At 43.2% G+C, this 17903-nt stretch overlaps 1 protein-coding gene across 3 annotated transcripts in view; it reads right to left on the reverse strand.

The window, feature by feature from the left end:
* The window catches only part of LOC138973923 (multiple epidermal growth factor-like domains protein 10), a 68094-nt gene that overhangs the window by 1862 nt on the left and 48329 nt on the right, over window positions 1-17903 (reverse strand). For 2 of the 3 annotated variants that reach the window (XM_070346631.1, XM_070346629.1), the window contains 3 exons: window positions 15771-15905; window positions 14822-14875; window positions 5799-5900 (listed from right to left, as the gene is read on the reverse strand). In XM_070346631.1, coding sequence (XP_070202732.1) covers window positions 5799-5900; window positions 14822-14875; window positions 15771-15905 — 291 coding nt within the window. Of the gene's footprint in view, window positions 1-2916; window positions 2942-5798; window positions 5901-14821; window positions 14876-15770; window positions 15906-17903 lie in introns of all 3 variants that reach the window. The other variant, XM_070346630.1, reaches the window with a different exon arrangement.

Consider the following 17903-nt stretch of genomic DNA (forward strand, 5'->3'; position numbering starts at 1 on the left):
TCACCCAATGTCTGTGGATATAGTACCTTGTTTGTAATCTGACCCAAATCTCACATTGCAGTGTCTGTGGATATAGTACCTTGTTTGTAATCCGACCTAAATATCACATGTCACACAGTGTCTGTGGATATAGTACCTTGTTTGTAATCCGACCTAAATATCACATGTCACACAGTGTCTGTGGATATGGTACCTTGATTGTAATCTGACCCAAATATCACATTTCACACAGTGTCTGTGGATATGGTACCTTGTTTGTAATCCGACCTAAATATCACATATCACACAGTGTCTGTAGATATAGCACCTTGTTTGTAATCTGACCCAAATATCACAGTACAGTGTCTGTGGATATAGTACCTTGTTTGTAATCTGACCTAAATATCACGTTTCACACAGTGTCAGTGGATATGGTACCTTGATTGTAATATGACCCAAATATCACATGTCACACATTGTCTGTGGATAGGTACCTTGTTTGTAAACCGACCCAAATATCACATTTCACACAGTGTCCCGCTGGATATGGTACCTTGTTTGTAATCCGACTCAAATATCACATTTCACAGTGACTGCGGATATGGTACCTTGTTTGTAATCTGACCTAAATATCACATTTCACACAGTGTCTCTGTGGATATGGCACCTTGTTTCTAATCCGACCCAAATATCACATTTCACACAGTGTCTGTGGATATAGTACCTTGTTTGTAATCTGACCTAAATATCACATATCGAAAGCTTTTATGATCATCCACTGTAATCTTTAGAATCAGTATTTGTAGAAAATATGATTTTAAAAGAAAGTTGAGCATTGCCAACACATATACAAAACATCGCACCAATTAAATTTAATCATAAATAAATTTAAAACAATTAAATTATGCAAAGCTGTCTTTATTTCACTTGGTGTGATACTGAATTTGCACAACCTTTTGGCGCTATGATGTCTTGTGCGGTCATTGTCAAACTAAGAATAAGAAAGACAAGATAGTTATAATTTTTCAAGTAGAGAAAACTGTCTTCTTTAATTACGTACCAGAAATATCTGTTCTGTGTATAAGTACAGTTACTAGAAGTGAGGTACTATACTTTTCAATAATTGTTAGACAACCTGTTACACATGTCATGCATTTAGGGCACTAATGTCCCTTTGTTTATCTGATCTCGAAACAACACTCTGCCTTATTTGATTCTCACTGTGTATATTTTTTGTACATTTGTCCTCCCATTTATGCATAGGTAATAATTTTGGTCGTTATACTAGACCGATTAATTGATTTTGTGAAATGTTCATCATGTACATTGATTTTGTGTGTGTAATGTAAGGCACTTATGCATTGCTGACTAGTTATACTTCTAGCATCGCAACAGAAGCTACAGTACAGGGCATAAAGACGACTCCCTGTTTTTTTGTGAAACTCTTAATTTTAAATCTTTTTTTTAATGAAAATGTACTCAATGTAGTCAATGTGTAATTTTGTGATACAGTATTCTTCAAGTATTTCAAATGCAGCTACAGGATAGGGCACTAAGGTGACTCTCCAGTGATTTTGACCTTTTTTATGTGACTGTATATAATTACTTACAAAATATAAGAGCACTTTGCTAGTGAATGAGTATTGTTTGGTGATACTTCAAGCATTGCAGCTACAGGATAGGGCACTATTAAAGTGACTCCCCAGTGATTTTGACCTTTTTTATGTGACTGTATACAATAAATTGGCTTATTATTATGATATTGAATATAAGGTATGATCTTCAGACTGTTGTTTTGTCTTGAAGTTTTGTTGTGGAAATGTGTGCTTGAGTGTGTTTGTGTGAGGTGCGAAGTATCGGTCAAACATATGACGAAGACATGTCATTCATACCGTTAACATATGACATAATTATAGCAAACAATGTCATTTGTGTCATGGCAACCATCTAATTTTCATATGACAATGTCATTTGTGATGTGGCAAACAAATGATTTTCATATTTCAGTGTCACTTGTAATGTGGTGTAAATGAGGTTTTCATCTGACAATGTCACTTGTGATGTGGCAAACTAGTGTTTTTGACATGTCATGTTCACCTAAAAACCATATGGTAGCCATTCCAAAACCATTTGCAATTTATCTATGACTGACATATGGTTTTACTATATGATTTCCACATGCCATGTCATATGTTTTTCATATGCTGGGCATATTTCTCTGCTGCCTGGGATGTCACACAGTGTCACATTGAACATATTACCTTGTTTGTAATTTGACCTAAATATCACGTTTCACACAGTGTCTGTGGATATGGTACCTTGTTTGTAATCCGACCTAAATATCACATGTCACACAGTGTCTGTGGATATAGTACCTTGTTTGTAATCTGACCCAAATATCACATTTCAGTGTCTGTGGATATGGTACCTTGTTTGTAATCTGACCCAACTATCACATTTCAGTGTCTGTGGATATAGTACCTTGTTTGTAATTTGACCCAAATATCACATTTCAGTGTATGTGTGGATATGGTACCTTGTTTGTAATCCGACCTAAATATCACATTTCAGTGTCTGTGGATATAGTACCTTGTTTGTAATCTGACCTACATATCACATTTCACACAGTGTCTCTGTGGATATAGTACCTTGTTTGTAATCTGACCTAAATATCACATTTCACACAGTGTATCTGTGGATATAGTACTTTGTTTGTAATCTGACCTAAATATCACATTTCACACAGTGTCTCTGTGGATATAGTACCTTGTTTGTAATCTGACCTAAATATCACATTTCACACAGTGTCTGTGGATAGAGTAACTTGTTCCCCAAATGAATGTTGCCACATGTGTATGTGTGTGTGTGTGTCTGGGGGGGAGGGGAGGTGGGTGTGTACACGGTTTGTATTATGAACAGATTCTGTGAAGACATTACCTTTCACTCATCGCTGCCTCTTTTTCTGAAGAAATGGAGAAAGAAAAAGGTATTTTAACACAATAAAGTTGAACGTTAAGCACAATATCAGTAGAAAACAAAGCAACAGCTGTTCAAGTTTGCTTGCATCACTCACAACCAGCACCCACATCTGTCACTTCTGGTTCCCCCGACAACTGTATGACCTTCACCTTGGGTCTGTTATTGAAAGTCGATTGGAGATTTGTTTTTGCTTTCTTAATTTATATCTGAGGTTTTTTTTTATCCCGAGACTCCGGATATAAGAACTAATAGGCAATGTCTTTCTTTTATCTGTGGAAAAGAAATGTAATTATATCTTTGGATAAGCATTGCATTGTATGCCCGCAGGCAGGCGCGTGAATGTGCATGTGATTATGGATGTTTATGTTTGTAATTTCATGTCGTTGGGATAAGTATGTGCGTGCGAATTAATATGTGTATTTTCATGTGTTTTTGACGACTTGTGGTAGGGTTACGGACTTAGCACATGGTGGCCGCCATTGTTAGTCTCAGCTTTCCTATGTGTGGGGGGAACTCAAACTTTTGGTTAGAAAACACGTGAAAAACAAACAATTTCAAACAATAATTGTGAAAAGTGTCGTCATAGTTGCGACAAATGTATCATTAAGTCATGTTTTTTTTAAACAAAGGGACGTACTCGCTTCTCGTTTTTTGTCCCAAGCTGAAAGTGACTGGAAATCTGTCGCTGTCTCTACGGGACAAATAATCGGAAAGGTTGAAACACGTTTCCCACGCAGTTTAGCATGTGAACAATGTATGCGAGGACGTTTCACTTATGAAATACTTGTGCAAAGTGATTGGCTGCAGCTTGGTTATGGCCTACATGGGTTCTGTGTGCTGATCAGTTTTACAAAGCAAGCCATGTTGTAGTACAGTTCCACGTGTTTGTTCCACGTGTTTTCTAACCGGAAGTTACGCCCCCCCCCCACACACACACAAACCGTATGGCCTTCACCTTGGGTCTGTCAATTATGCTGGGTCACGGGGTACTGCAAGTCGTGAATCAAGAAAAACAAATTTGTTTTAAACCCAACTTAAAACATCAACCAGGAAGCTAAGTTGCTCGTGTAGAAAAAAAAAATCACACACACACAAAGACACGAGCACACAGACCCGAACATGCACGCATTTGAAAGGCAAGTACTTTGGAATATATTACGTGCATGCATAAGCAGTTAGCGAAACACCCCCCCCCCCCTTCACACAGGCATACAAATGCACGCACGCACGAACACACGCATGCACACACACGCATGCACAGACACAGACCCACACACACATTCACGCACACACACGCAAGCACTGACAAGTACACCCAAACAAGAACATGCACGCCAATTGGGAGGACATAATTATGACAACCAATTCAGTAGGCTGTTGACGATATCTTCATGTACTGCTTGTCTGTCGCGTTTTCTACGGCAGATGTCGACAGTGCTATTGTAGAACTGCAGTCTATTCTTTCTTTCTTTTTTCAACAGATTGCTGAGACTAGTTAGGTTAATAAGGAAGTCCTCGGCAATGGTTCCCGTTGTCTTTGCTGGCTGACTTTCAACAGCATCGATAATGTAAAACTTTCTCTTCAGAGAAAGAGAATTGCGCTTTTCGCGTTCTACCATGGTGACTGCGGCTGAGAATGCAAAACACAACAACAAACAGGCACTTGTAGCAAACACTTCCCTAAAGTTCAAGTGTTGCAATCATTCTCCGCAGTCATTTAACAGCCTAGAAAGGAGTACTTTGAACACCCAATTTCGATTTAATAATAATAATGGACATTTGCTATAGCGCATAATCATATATATGCTCAATGCGCTTTACAATAACTATTAATGCCGTGTGACATGGAATTTTTTACACAATATATCACGCATTCACATCGACCAGCAAACCTCAAGCCTATTAGGGCGAGCATTCACCTTTCACGGCCTTTATTCCAAGTCACACGGGTATTTGATGGACATTTTTTATCTATGCCTATACAATTTTGCCAGGAAAGACCCTTTTGTCAATCGTGGGATCTTTAACGTGCACACCCCAATGTAGTGTACACGAAGGGACCTCAGTTTTTCGTCTCATCCGAAAGACTAGCACCTGAACCCACCACCTAGGTTAGGAAAGGGGGGAGAAAATTGCTAACGCCCTGACCCAGGATCGAACTCGCAACCTCTCGCTTCCGAGCGCAAATGCGTTACCACTCGGCCACCCAGACCAGTCAATCTGGATCACATCCGGTGCGAGCAGTGACAAAAATGTCAATCTAAACTGATTGGTTATTTCCTATATCCGAGGAAGGTGTGTCAAGGGAGATACAACATCCTTTCTCATAAGGAGTGTTCTCTTATAATGGAGTTTCTTTTATCCGGACAATTAAGTGAAATAAAGAAGGCATTTGGCAGGGAAAATAACATTCCTTTCTTGTAAGTGATATTTCTGTTAAGCGATGTTCTTATCAGTTGGTTCGACTGTACATTCCCAATACACTAAGTTGTGGTCTGAATCAAACAATGACATCATAGCTGGATGAGGTCACAGACTCACTTGTGTCTTAATAGCGCAGTGGATACTTTCACACACAAACACACATCTACCACCCCAATACGCACCCACACACACAAAACCACGACCCCAACACACACCCACACAACCCCAACTCACAAACTAACACCCTAATACACAACTACACACACACAACTACGACAACAACAAACACACACACACACACACACACACACTACCCCGATACGCACGCGCGCGCACATACACACACACACACACACACACACACACACACACACACACACACATACACCAGATACCTGGACTCATAATACACTCACTTTTTTTATTTTTTCGTCGTCCCAAGATGCCGAAGATGAGACCCACACAAGCTAGAAGCGCCAGAACCCACAGGACGCTCCCGATAATAAGGGTAAGGTCCTCTGAACACAAAGTGCGCATATATGTTGTCTTCATTGAAACAAGAAAAGCAAATGATTACACAACTCTCCTTCGTCATTTATCATTGCAGTGGAACCCCGCTTTTAAGATACCTCCCCCTCCATATCTTAGCAGTCAATGTCGTTAGCAGGGGGCATAGTGGGTATAATGGGCTGCGTCCGTTGGCTCGGGACAGACCCACTACTGAACACCGTCGAAGTGACTCAGCAGAAGTGCAGTGTCATCTTCCGAGGGTAGCCTACGGCAGCGACCCGACATCCCTCCCCGGAGCGTCTGTAAAAAATCGACAAGGTTGGCAGCGGAACGAAATTCAGATGTGGATGGAGCAGTAAGTGCATGGACGGGGCGGCGTGAGAGCACACAGGTGTAGGGACAGGGAAACAAAAGAAAACAAGTCGCGCAAGGCGAAATTACTACATTTAGTCAAGCTGTGGAACTCACAGAATGAAACTGAACGTAGTCCGCCGCTAGTGCAAAAGGCAGTGAAAGTGACGAGCCTATTTGGCGCGGTAGCGATTGCGCTGTGCTTCATAGCACGCTTTACTGTACCTCTCTTCGTTTTAACTTTCTGCGCGTGTTTTTAATCCAAACATATCATATCTATATGTTTTTGGAATCAGGAACCGACAAGGAATAAGATGAAATAGTTTTTAAAAACGATTTCGGAAATTTAATTTTGATCATAATGTTTATATTTTTAATTTTCAGAGCTTGTTTTTAATCCAAATATAACATATGTATATGTTTTTGGAATCAGAAAATGACGAAGAATAAGATGAAATTGCTTTTGGATTGTTTAATAAAAAAATAATTTTAATAACAAGTTTCCGATTTTTAATGACCAAACTCACTCATTTGTTTTTAAGCCACCAACCTGAAATGCAATACCAAACCCCGGCCTTTGTCGAAGATTGCTGGGCCAAAATTTCAATCAATTTAATGGAAAAATGAGGGTGTGACAGTGCCGCCTCAACTTTTACAAAAAGCCGGATATGACGTCATGAAAGGTATTTATCGAAAAAATGAAAAAAACGTCCGGGGATATCATACCCAGGAACTCTCATGCCAAATTTCATAAAGATCGGCCCAGTAGTTCAGTCTGAATCGCTCTACACACACACACAGACACACACAGACACACACATACACACATACACCACGACCGTCGTCTCGATTCCCCCTCTATGTTAAAACATTTAGTCAAAACTTGACTAAATGTAAAAAGAGCCATCCCCCAAAATAAGACGTAGTCCCTCCCCTTGTAAGACCCCCAAGATAGAGGACTCCTTCCCTTCTGACCCCCCCCCCCCCCCCCCCCCCCCCCGTCCCATAGCCATCCTACCCAATCGAAGACCCCCATCCCCTGATTAGACCTTCCGCCCTGTCAAGACCCAGTGTTGTTTGTTTTTCTATTCATAAAACTTGGACAGTTTACCATCATTTTAGAACTCCTATTTGAAGACATGATTTCAAAAAAAGACTTTGTTTTGGTCTTAAAAGGAGGATTCCACTGTATATATATACCGTAAAATCCCTAGCAAACGCCCAGTATCTAGCAAACGCCCACCCCCCACTTTTGGCCACAAGTTGTGCAGAGGGGTCAATACCTAGCAAACGCCCACCCCGGTTTAAAGAAAACAAGTTTTAGGACAGTCGGCCTCCTATATCTACGATTGGTGCACACTGTTCGATGGTTCTCCTTTTTTTGGGTGGGGTGGGGGGGAGGGGAGGGGGGAATAAAATTACGTCATGTCCCACAGTGAAGTCGTTCAGTGACGTTTTTTAATGAGTGTTTAACACTTCTCTATGTTCAGCCATGCCGAAGCAAGCCTTGAAATATCTTGAAAACGAAGCTGCAGACAATGTTTCGGTATGTGCCCACGAGTTTTCTTCCAGAAGAAGCTGAGAGTGGAGACGACAGTGAAGACGATGATGTTGACTTCGAAGGACTATAATGAGCCCATGATCATCAACCCTACCAGATGTCCAAACAAGAGAAGAAACTGTGTTTGTGCTGACGTTAGTCCAAGAATGAGAAGAATCAAGGTCACTTGTGTTATTTTTTTTCTTCTTTTTTTCTAGCACAGATTGATTTGTGTCAACAAACGGTGTGTTTAATTTTCATTAAAATTGCATAAATCAGATGGTTGTACCACTTTATTTCTCTCGTGAAAATGTGATGACACGTTATCTTGCAAAGGGGTGTATACCTAGCAAACGCCCACCCCCTACTTTTACCCGAAATCTGTGCGGAGGGGGGTGGGCGTTTGCTAGGGATTTTATAAATAGAGAATACTACATGGCTTGCTGTGTCGTACCAGATTTACACGAGTTGTTTTTTTAAATATTGAACTGCGAGCGAAAGCGAGCTGTTCACTATTTGAAAAAGCAACGAGTGTAAATCTGGTACGACACAGCAAGCCATGTAGTATTCTGTTTATCCTACATACTGTATTTACGTGTATATTACTGAAAATGTCTCGCAGTCGAGGCAGCTAAAATGAAGACGCTTGTTTTGGAACCTCGATCTCTTCTAAAGCCTCGTGCAATCTATTACGTCAAAGCAAAGAAACGTCACTCTCAAAGTCTGGCGTGACGTGTTAGTTCTAAAGATTCATCGAGGGTAATTAGCGAGCGCAATTTTTGTTTCTATAATGACGTTTATCTCGGTGACTTTGGCATCACAAGCAGTGGAAAAACAGGTCCCTGCCAGACTTGCTTGACATGACCTCATTTACATGATATACACACGTGTGATTTGAACGATTATTATCTCACGGGTGTCTCTCTCACGTATGTAGGATAAATATATATATATATAACACCCTCTACCCCTCCCCCAAAAAAACAAGTACACAATAAAAAAATCTAAACAACGAAGTGACTGTGGTAAGATGAACAAAGTTAAAAACAAAGGAATACTGTACTCACCAATACAAGAACGAGACAAGACGGGGAAAGTACACAATATATATATTAAACAAAATATGGTGTTCCAGCTTCACACACAAAAAAAAAATTTCCCGAATGAACGCCCAGGACAGTGTTTACAGTGTTTCAGCTTTGATGTAGTCGTTTGTGAGTATGAAGTCATCAGATGTTGCAAGCAGCTGTTTGGAAGAAGCATGGTACACCATTCTCATCAAAGAATTGTTCTTTGTTTTGTCTTGCACATAGTGCAGTTTCTCTCTTGTTCTGGGGTTCATTGTCATTTCTACAGCGTTTACTTCTCCTATACTCTACTCCCTTTTCCAAGCAATCTTCTCAGCTTCATTCGACGTCTTTTCGACAGGTTCTTCCGTCTCACTCTCTAACGTAAACCTGTCACTGTCAGGGGCCATCACTTGGAGTCAATTGACTGCTGCTAGGCAAGCTCTGTTAACTTGACTTGTACAGACAAACAAAGGACAGACTCGAGGCTTCTAGTTCCGACATCTTTACTCTCGAAGACGATAAGGGAAGCAACTCATGATAGAGGAGGAGCTAGCTGCAGCGTAGCCTCCCATGTGTATATGCAAAACACAAGTCTAAAACCTGGATACGGAAATGGACCTCAGTCCATCAACATCCCCTTCACTTTCAACAAGTTACTTTGGTAACGAAACAAAATACAATGAAGAATAAAACAATGAAAGTTAAAAACTCAATCAGTATGCACTTGCTGAAAACCTACTGTACTTTTAACAACGTAGCAAGATTCAAACTTGTAAATAACAATACGTAAACAAACGTCTGGCAAAACGCAACGCTCAAAGTAAAATTAGAACTGTTTGCATACTTATGCAAATTCACCTCACTATCCCCCTTTCTCATGGTCAATACAGTATGTTGATTTTGCAAAGTAAATCATTAATATTTACTGATTGTGAGATAAAACCTACAACGAACGGATCAACAAAAACCAAAACAAAACAAAAGGAAAACAGAAGATTAAATAATCATGAACAAAATTAAAAACTTCCATCTAACAGTTTTCTTCCTGCACACAGATCACATCACTCTGATTTGTCCCAGTGTTTATGTCACTCCTTTGTTTTCAATTGTTCTCAATATCTCTGTCTTGTGCACTTGCAACACAGAATTGTTCTCTTTATGTTGTGTCATAGTCAATCATCCAGGATGGTTTCTTGCGGGCTCGCTGAGGACGCACTGGTATGGTTGACGCTTCTGCAGGAACGTCGACAGGTCTCAGATCCTGGGTAGGTTGTAGTGCTGTTTCTGTGTTGTCAGGGACAGCTACCACTTGGTGTCCTTCATCATTCTGTTGCACTTCAGGTATTGGCTCTGGCTTAATCTTCGTAGGGCGAATGTGTGCTCTGTTTCGTCTGTAAATTGCCCCATTTCGACCCTCAACAATGTAAGATCGATTCGAATGCTCACGTTGCACCGTCCCTTTCTGCCATCTTTGTCCTTCACGATGCTTGTAGTAGACTGGTTGTCCATTTGATAGCAGGGTCAAATCCTTGGCGGCTCTATCGTAGCTCTGCTTTACTGACTGACGCCTTCTCTGTCGCTTCTGCCTCGCCTTCCGTGTCTGCGTCTTGCTTACTGGCTTGTTCGTAGCTGCCGGCAGTCTCGACCTTGTCAGCCGCCCAAACATCAATTGAGTAGGACTCAGCTCCGTGTCCTGCTGTGGGGTGTTGCGCAGCTCCAAAAGCGCATCGTAGACGTTTGTATTGTCCTGAAGGCATTTCATCATCATGTGTTTGATCGTCTTCACTGCCGCTTCTGCTTTGCCGTTTGCTTTAGGGTATAGAGGCGACGACATTGTATGAGTAATGCCCCAACGACTAGCAAAAGACTGAAATTCTGCAGCAGTAAACTGGGGACCACCGTCAGATATCAGTTCAGCTGGAATACCGTAACGTGCAAACAAAACTCTCAGTTTCACGATCACATCACTCGCAGTGGTACCTTTCAGCTGATCCACTTCGATGAAAGAAGTGAAATATTCCACTGTCACCAGATATTGACGTCCATCGAGATCAAAGAGGTCTATCCCGATCTTCATCCATGGTGCATTCCCGTCACTGTGCTGTGTCAGCGTCTCTTTTTGGTTCTCTGGCTTCATCTGCTGGCATGGTTCACAGTGATCTGCCACGTCTTTGATGTCCTTGGCCATGGCTGGCCAATACAGTAGTTCCCGGGCCCGCCTCAGCATGCTGTCATATCCCAAATGAGCTGCGTGTAATCTCCTCTTCATTTCTCCTCTCATGGCTCTGGGAATCAGGACTCTCTCTCCTTTCAGAAGAATACCATGCTGTTCTCCGAGGGTGTCACGGATGTCAAAATACAGTCTGATTGGCTCAGGAACATCTTCTTTCCTCTCAGGCCATCCGTTTCTGATGACATGTAGCAGTGTCTGAAGATCTGGGTCATTCTGCGTCGCTTCTCTCACCTCTTCCCTTGTTCTGTCAGGCATGTCCATTAGCGAGTTGATGGCAAAAACTCGCACATCCGTTCCAGGGTCAGGAAGGTACGCCCTGCTCAGTGTATCAGCAATAAAGAGCTGACTTCCAGGTACGTAGTTGAAGGCAATGTCGTATCGATGGAGTCTCATCATGAGAGCTTGTATCCTCCGCGAAGCTTGACTCAGCGGCTTTCTGAGGATGGCTGCTAGCGGTTTGTGGTCATTCTGGACACGAACTTTGCGACCGAAGGTATACTGGTCAAACCGCTCCAAGCCAAACACTAAAGAGAGTGTCTCCTTTTCAATCTGGGCCCAGTTCTTCTCAGCCGGACTCAGAGCTCTTGAAGCGTACTCCAGGGGCCTGCCGTCTTGCAGAATTGCTGCCCCAAGGCCATCTTTACTGCTGTCAACTTGAATCACGAGTTCCTTTTCTGGATCAAAAAATGCCAGCACCGGTGTGTTTGTCATTTTCTTCTTCACGGTCTCGAACGCTTGGTCACATTCTTGCGTCCACGCCCACTGACAGTCTTTCTTTGTCAGTGCTCTTATTGGTCCCAGGTCACTGGCCAGGTCGGGCATGAATCGTGACAGGTACTGAACCATACCACACAGCCTCCGGACTCCATGCACGTCGGTAGGGGGTGGCATGTTGAGGATTGCAGATACCTTCGCTGGATCTGGTTGGATACCTGTTGACGAAATACGGTGACCCATGAACGTGATTTCGTCTTTCCGGACGTCAGCCTTCTTGTCATTCAGCTTGATGTGTCTCTCAGCACACCTCTTTTGCAGATCGTTAAGATTCTTGTCATGGTCCTCTACAGCTTCACTCTTGTCGCCGCCACGACCCACGACGACGATGTCATCGGCTACGCAGACAACTCCATCGAGTCCATCCAAAGCCTCAGTGAGTCGCTTTTGGAAAATCTCGCTGCTCACCGAGAGGCCAAACGGCAGTCTGGACCATCGGTACCTGCCAAAAGGTGTGATCATGGTCGTCAACAGACTCGACGGCTCGTCCAGACGCACATGCCAAAATGCCTCCTTCACATCAAGTCGTGTGAACACTTTTGCGTTCTGCAGGCTGGGCAGGACATCGTCAAGCGTTGGGAGTTTGAAGTGCTCTCTCATGAGCGCAGCGTTCAAGGGCTGGGGGTCAATGCAGATACGAAGAGAGCCATCGCTGTCTTTACGAGTAACTGCCATTTGACTGACCCAGGCAGTAGGTTCCTCGACGCGCAGCAGCACCCCTCGTTCGACAAGCTTGTTTATTTGCTGGTGAACTTCTTCTTGCAATGCCAATGGAATTCGGCGGCATGGCAGGACTTTTGGTTTTGCTTGTGGGTCGACTCGCAGTGATGCTTCTCCCAGGTCACCTAACGTGTCTGCTGTAACACTGGCAATGAATGCACCACGGTTGACTGTTATCAGTCCCAGTTCCTGTATGGTCGACACACCTAACAAACAGCTGAAACTGTTCTCCACCACAGTGAAACGCACACTGGCTGAGACACCTGTCTTGGGATTCACAATGTCCAACACAGCCTCACCCAAAGGCTGCACAACAGTACCGTTCCACATTGTAAGACTGTGTTTCACTGGTGATACTTGCGTCTTTTTCACATATCTTGCACAAATAGTGTTCACATCTGCTGCGCTGTCCAGCTGGAAACGAACTTCGCAGTCGTTGATACGCATCAAGGCTGTCACTCTCTGTTTGTTCTTTGATGTTACAGCAGCCAGATACTGCTGGTCTCTTTCTTCGTTCTCTGTAGACCTGTTTGCTTCAATGGCGTTGACGCTGCGGCATTTTATACTGAAATGGTTTCGCCTTGAACACTTGCTGCAGACCTTTCCCCATGCTGGGCAACTTGTTTTCTTCCTCTCATGTGATCGACCACAAAATTTGCAGTCCTGCACAAACGCTCTGCTATCTCTGTCATCCCCCCCTCTTTTTCTCTGTGAGTCAGTGTTTGATTCGTTTGGAAGATTGTCTTTGTCCTTTGTCACTTTGTCTACATGTGCAGAGGCTTCTGACATCTCTTTTGTTTGCTTTGCTGTCAGTTCAAATACCCGACAAATGTCAACAGCTTTCTGTAGATCTAGCTGTCTTTCTCGAAGAAGTAGCTCTTGCACTTTGCCGGTGACTGAGAACACAATCTTGTCCCTTATCATCCTGTCTCTCATTGCACCGAAATTGCACAATTTTGCCCTGGTGCGCAGGTCTGTGAGGAACGCATCGAAAGGTGCTCTGTATGAGACATTCCAAAATCGGTGGGTTTCAATGACCTCACTCGTTTGAGGGCTACAGAACTCATGTAGCTTGCCTAACACTTTGATGGGGTCCTCCTTGTCGTCATTTTCATCAAATACAAAATGTTCAAACACTTCTTGAACCTGGGGACCAGCGCAGTGTAGAATAATGGCAGTCTGTGTCTTTTTCGGCTTTTCCGACGCACCGGAAGCTCTCATGTAAAAATCCATCTGCCGCCGCCACGTGCGAAATGATTCTGCCAGATTATTGTCGGACAGATCAAGAGAGGGGGGCTGTCGAAAAGGACTCACCGCTTCGGCCATCTTCTCGTAGTTCGTGGGTTGCTCTTGTCTTTACACTTCAGGTGTTATTTACGCTGCCACCATGTTAACTTGACTTGTACAGACAAACAAAGGACAGACTCGAGGCTTCTAGTTCCGACATCTTTACTCTCGAAGACGACAAGGGAAGCAACTCATGATAGAGGAGGAGCTAGCTGCAGCGTAGCCTCCCATGTGTATATGCAAAACACAAGTCTAAAACCTGGATACGGAAATGGACCTCAGTCCATCAACAAGCTCTGTCACCTTGAATGGTGAAACGTGATAACGCGTTTCAATGTTCACAACACAGCTTGCCCCACTGTCAATGCGTGTGTTGCTAACACCGAGTGCTTTGCCGTACGTGTCTGTGGGAATTGTACCTGACGTTGTGCTGGCATGATTCCTCAGGTGGGCGGCTGTTTCTACAGAAGAAATGCATACCTCTTTCCTGTAACATTCGCTGTCTGTCACGCCTGAGCTGCGAATGCTTTTTGTTCCCAATGTGTTGGCTAGCTCGGCAAATAGCGGCTTGTTGGTTCTCTCTGATGTCAAGTCGAAGCATGACTGTGGCTCCTTCTCCGGTGACTTTCCAGTAATTGACGTAGTGGTCAGCTAGCAAGCCTGTCTAGGCAGCTTCCATGGCAGCTGGTATTGGAACGACGTATTTTCTTTACTGTTTCAAGTACATTGCTGGAGCAAAATGATTGTCCTGCAGCCAAGCTGTAGCCACCAGACGGGCGAGAGAGAGAGAGAGAGAGAGAGAGAGAGAGAGAGAGAGAGAGAGAGAGAGAGAGAGAGAGAGAGAGAGAGAGAGAGAGAGAGAGAGAGAGAGAGAGAGAGAGAGAGAGAGAGAGAGAGAGAGAGAGAGAGAGAGAGAGAGAGAGAGAGACAGCGGTAGTGTGACATCATACGTACTTTTAACGCTCGTATTGGCATCCGCTACATCGTCCTGTTTACCAGAATATCCTTCTGTCAAACAAAAATGTAATATAAATCATCAATGGAATGTAGCGTACGTGTGTGTGTGTGTGTGTGTGTGTGTGTGTGTGTGTGTGTGTTTATATGTGTGTGTGTGTGTGAGTGTATGTGTGCGTATGTGTGTATGTGTGTGTGTGACAGTGGAGCTGTACGTGTGTGTGTTTCATAAAAAACTCACTCTGTATAGATCTCTCTTCCCTTATCTCCCACACATAATTATCATCTCTTCCACTGTCTCTCCCCCACCAACACATCCACACTCTCTCTCTCTCTCTCTCTCTCTCTCTCTCTCTCTCTCTCTCTCTCTCTCTCTCTCTCTCACCCACAACGATCTGTGTTCTATATCTCTTTCTGACACACACACCCACACATCCACACACACACACACACACACACACACACACACACACACACACACACACACACACACACACGCGTGTACTTTCTGTCTTAATGTCTATTTCTCCCTCTCTCTATACCTGTCTGTCTCTTTTTCTCTCTCCCCCTCTTTTTGTTTCTCCGTCTACCTGTTATAGGTTGTTCCAAATGTATGTACCGTTCTATTAACCATGTCAATAAAGCTGTTATTAGCTAATGACAATAAACCATCAAAGCGTCTCCCCTACTCTCTGCCTCTCGCTTTCTCTCGCTCGCTCTCTCTCTCCTTCGTTCTCTCTCTCTCTCTCTCTCTCTCTCTCTCTCTCTCTCTCTCTCTCTCTCTCTCTCTCCTCTCTCTCTCTCTCTCTCTCTCTCTCTCTCGCTCTCTCTCTTCTCTCTCTCTCTCTCTCTCTCTCTCTCTCTCTCTCTCTCTCTCTCTCTCTCTCTCTCTCTCTCTCTCTCTCTCTCTCTCTCTCTCTCTCTCTCTGAGCCAGGGTTGGATACTGACTACAGCGGAAGTCGTGCAGAACGGCAGTGCCAGCTGCACATTCACACTTGTGCGTGGGGCCACACGTGCCCCCCAGACTGGCGTCACACACGGCCACCTCCCCGCAGTCACTGCCGATCCTGCCGCTATTGGGCGCTGTCAATGATATTTCCAAGGCGACATGTTTTACTCGGATAGTAACAAGGGTATCCACAACGCAACATGTTATATGTGGATATTAACAAGGTGTTCACAGAGCAAGATGCTTTGTGCGGATAGTACCAAGGGTATTTAACGCAACTTGATATATTGGGATAGTAACAATGTTTTCACGGGGCAATATTTTATTATTGGATATAGTGACAAGAGGCGAAGCCTTCAAGGCTCACGTAAGAAATCGACAAACAGTAACACAAACTCAATCACTCCGTCACACACACACACACACACACACACACACACACATACACACACACACACACACACACACACACACACACACATACACACACACACATACACACACACACACACACACACACACACACACACACACACACACACACACACACACAGAAAGAGCATAGGTGAAACTGTGCAAGAAAGCGAGACACTAGATCTAGATATGTCTGTCTGCATGTAGCCTACTTAAAGGGACACGACTGCCAACTAGTCTCGGCCCGCTCAAAAAAACAATGACCGAGACTTTCAGGAATTCCTTCGCGTGACGTCAAACCCTCTTACGCCATAATGTGACGTCAATGTAATGTGACGTCTTCAAATGTTAGAGTTTCTACCACATACATACATACGCACAGACAGACAAAAGTTAGCATCGCATAGGCTACACTTACGTGAGCCAAAAATGTGTTCACAGGACAAAATGTTATTTTTGGATAGTAACAATGTGTTCACTAGATATGATGCTATATTTGGATAGTAGCAATGTGTTCACAGGGCAAGATGTTATCATTGGATAGTAACAAGGTGTTCACAACGCAAGATGTTGTGTGTGGATAGTAGCAATGTGTTCACAACGCAAGATGTTGTGTGTGGATATTAACACGGTGTTCACAACGCAAGATGTTGTGTGTGGATAGTAACAAGGTGTTCACAGGGCAAGATGTGTGTGGATAGTAACAAGGTGTTCACAACGCAAGATGCTGTGTGTTGATAGTAACAATGTGTTCACAACGCAAGATGTGTGTGGATAGTAACAAGGTGTTCACAACGCAAGATGTTGTGTGTGGATAGTAACAAGGTGTTCACAGGGCAAGATGTTGTGTGTGGATAGTAACAAGGTGTTCACAACGCAAGATGTTGTGTGTGGATAGTAACAAGGTGTTCACTGGAAAGGTGTTATGTTTGGACAGTAGCTTGGTTTTCACAACGCAAGATGTTATTGTGAGTTATTTCTAATATGCTGACTGTTAGCAAATGATAACGGACATGTCGAGAAAAAAAGATATCAAGCATGAGTCTTTTAGGCGAATGCTGATATCGTTTGTGAGACATGTCTGTTATCATTTGCTAACAGTCAGCATATTAGAAATAACGGTTTTATTACAGTTTAATTTGACCAAAAGAAATGTTGAAGCGACCCCGCTAATTAGACAGAACAGCTGCAATGGGAACTTGAGCGCTCCTACCTGATTATGCCTGTCAGTCAATGAATTCTCGTGACCTGGGTCAGCCAATCAGATTAACACACCTGACGCGATGAATATTCACAGGTCAAATGCGTTTGACACACAACAATCTCACAAGATAAACCATGTTGAACATGCGTTTCGGTTGCTTCGCTTTTTCTTGTTGAACAGAGAGCGACAGATTTAGAACCGACTCCAGACAGATGGGAAATGACGTAAAAATACATTTGACGTAAAGCGGGTGACGCAATTTCACTTGATTTTTTAGAGTGATTTCAAGTGAGCGGGTCGGCATTGCACACTCAGAGGATGAGCGGTGCCTTGCTGTTCCGTAAAGCACCCACCGACAAAACTCGCTTTTCGGTATTTTTTAGATAGAGATTAGTCTATCTGACAACATTTAAAGTGTCATTCTTTAGAATAAATCACGCTGATATTGTTGATTTAAATTTTTACTTTGTCTTGTTAATCGTTAGCTTGATAAACAAAAATGGTCCCTGCCTGA

The sequence above is a fragment of the Littorina saxatilis genome, linkage group LG8 (assembly GCF_037325665.1).
Source record: "Littorina saxatilis isolate snail1 linkage group LG8, US_GU_Lsax_2.0, whole genome shotgun sequence".
Classification (NCBI taxonomy): Eukaryota; Metazoa; Mollusca; class Gastropoda; order Littorinimorpha; family Littorinidae; genus Littorina; species Littorina saxatilis.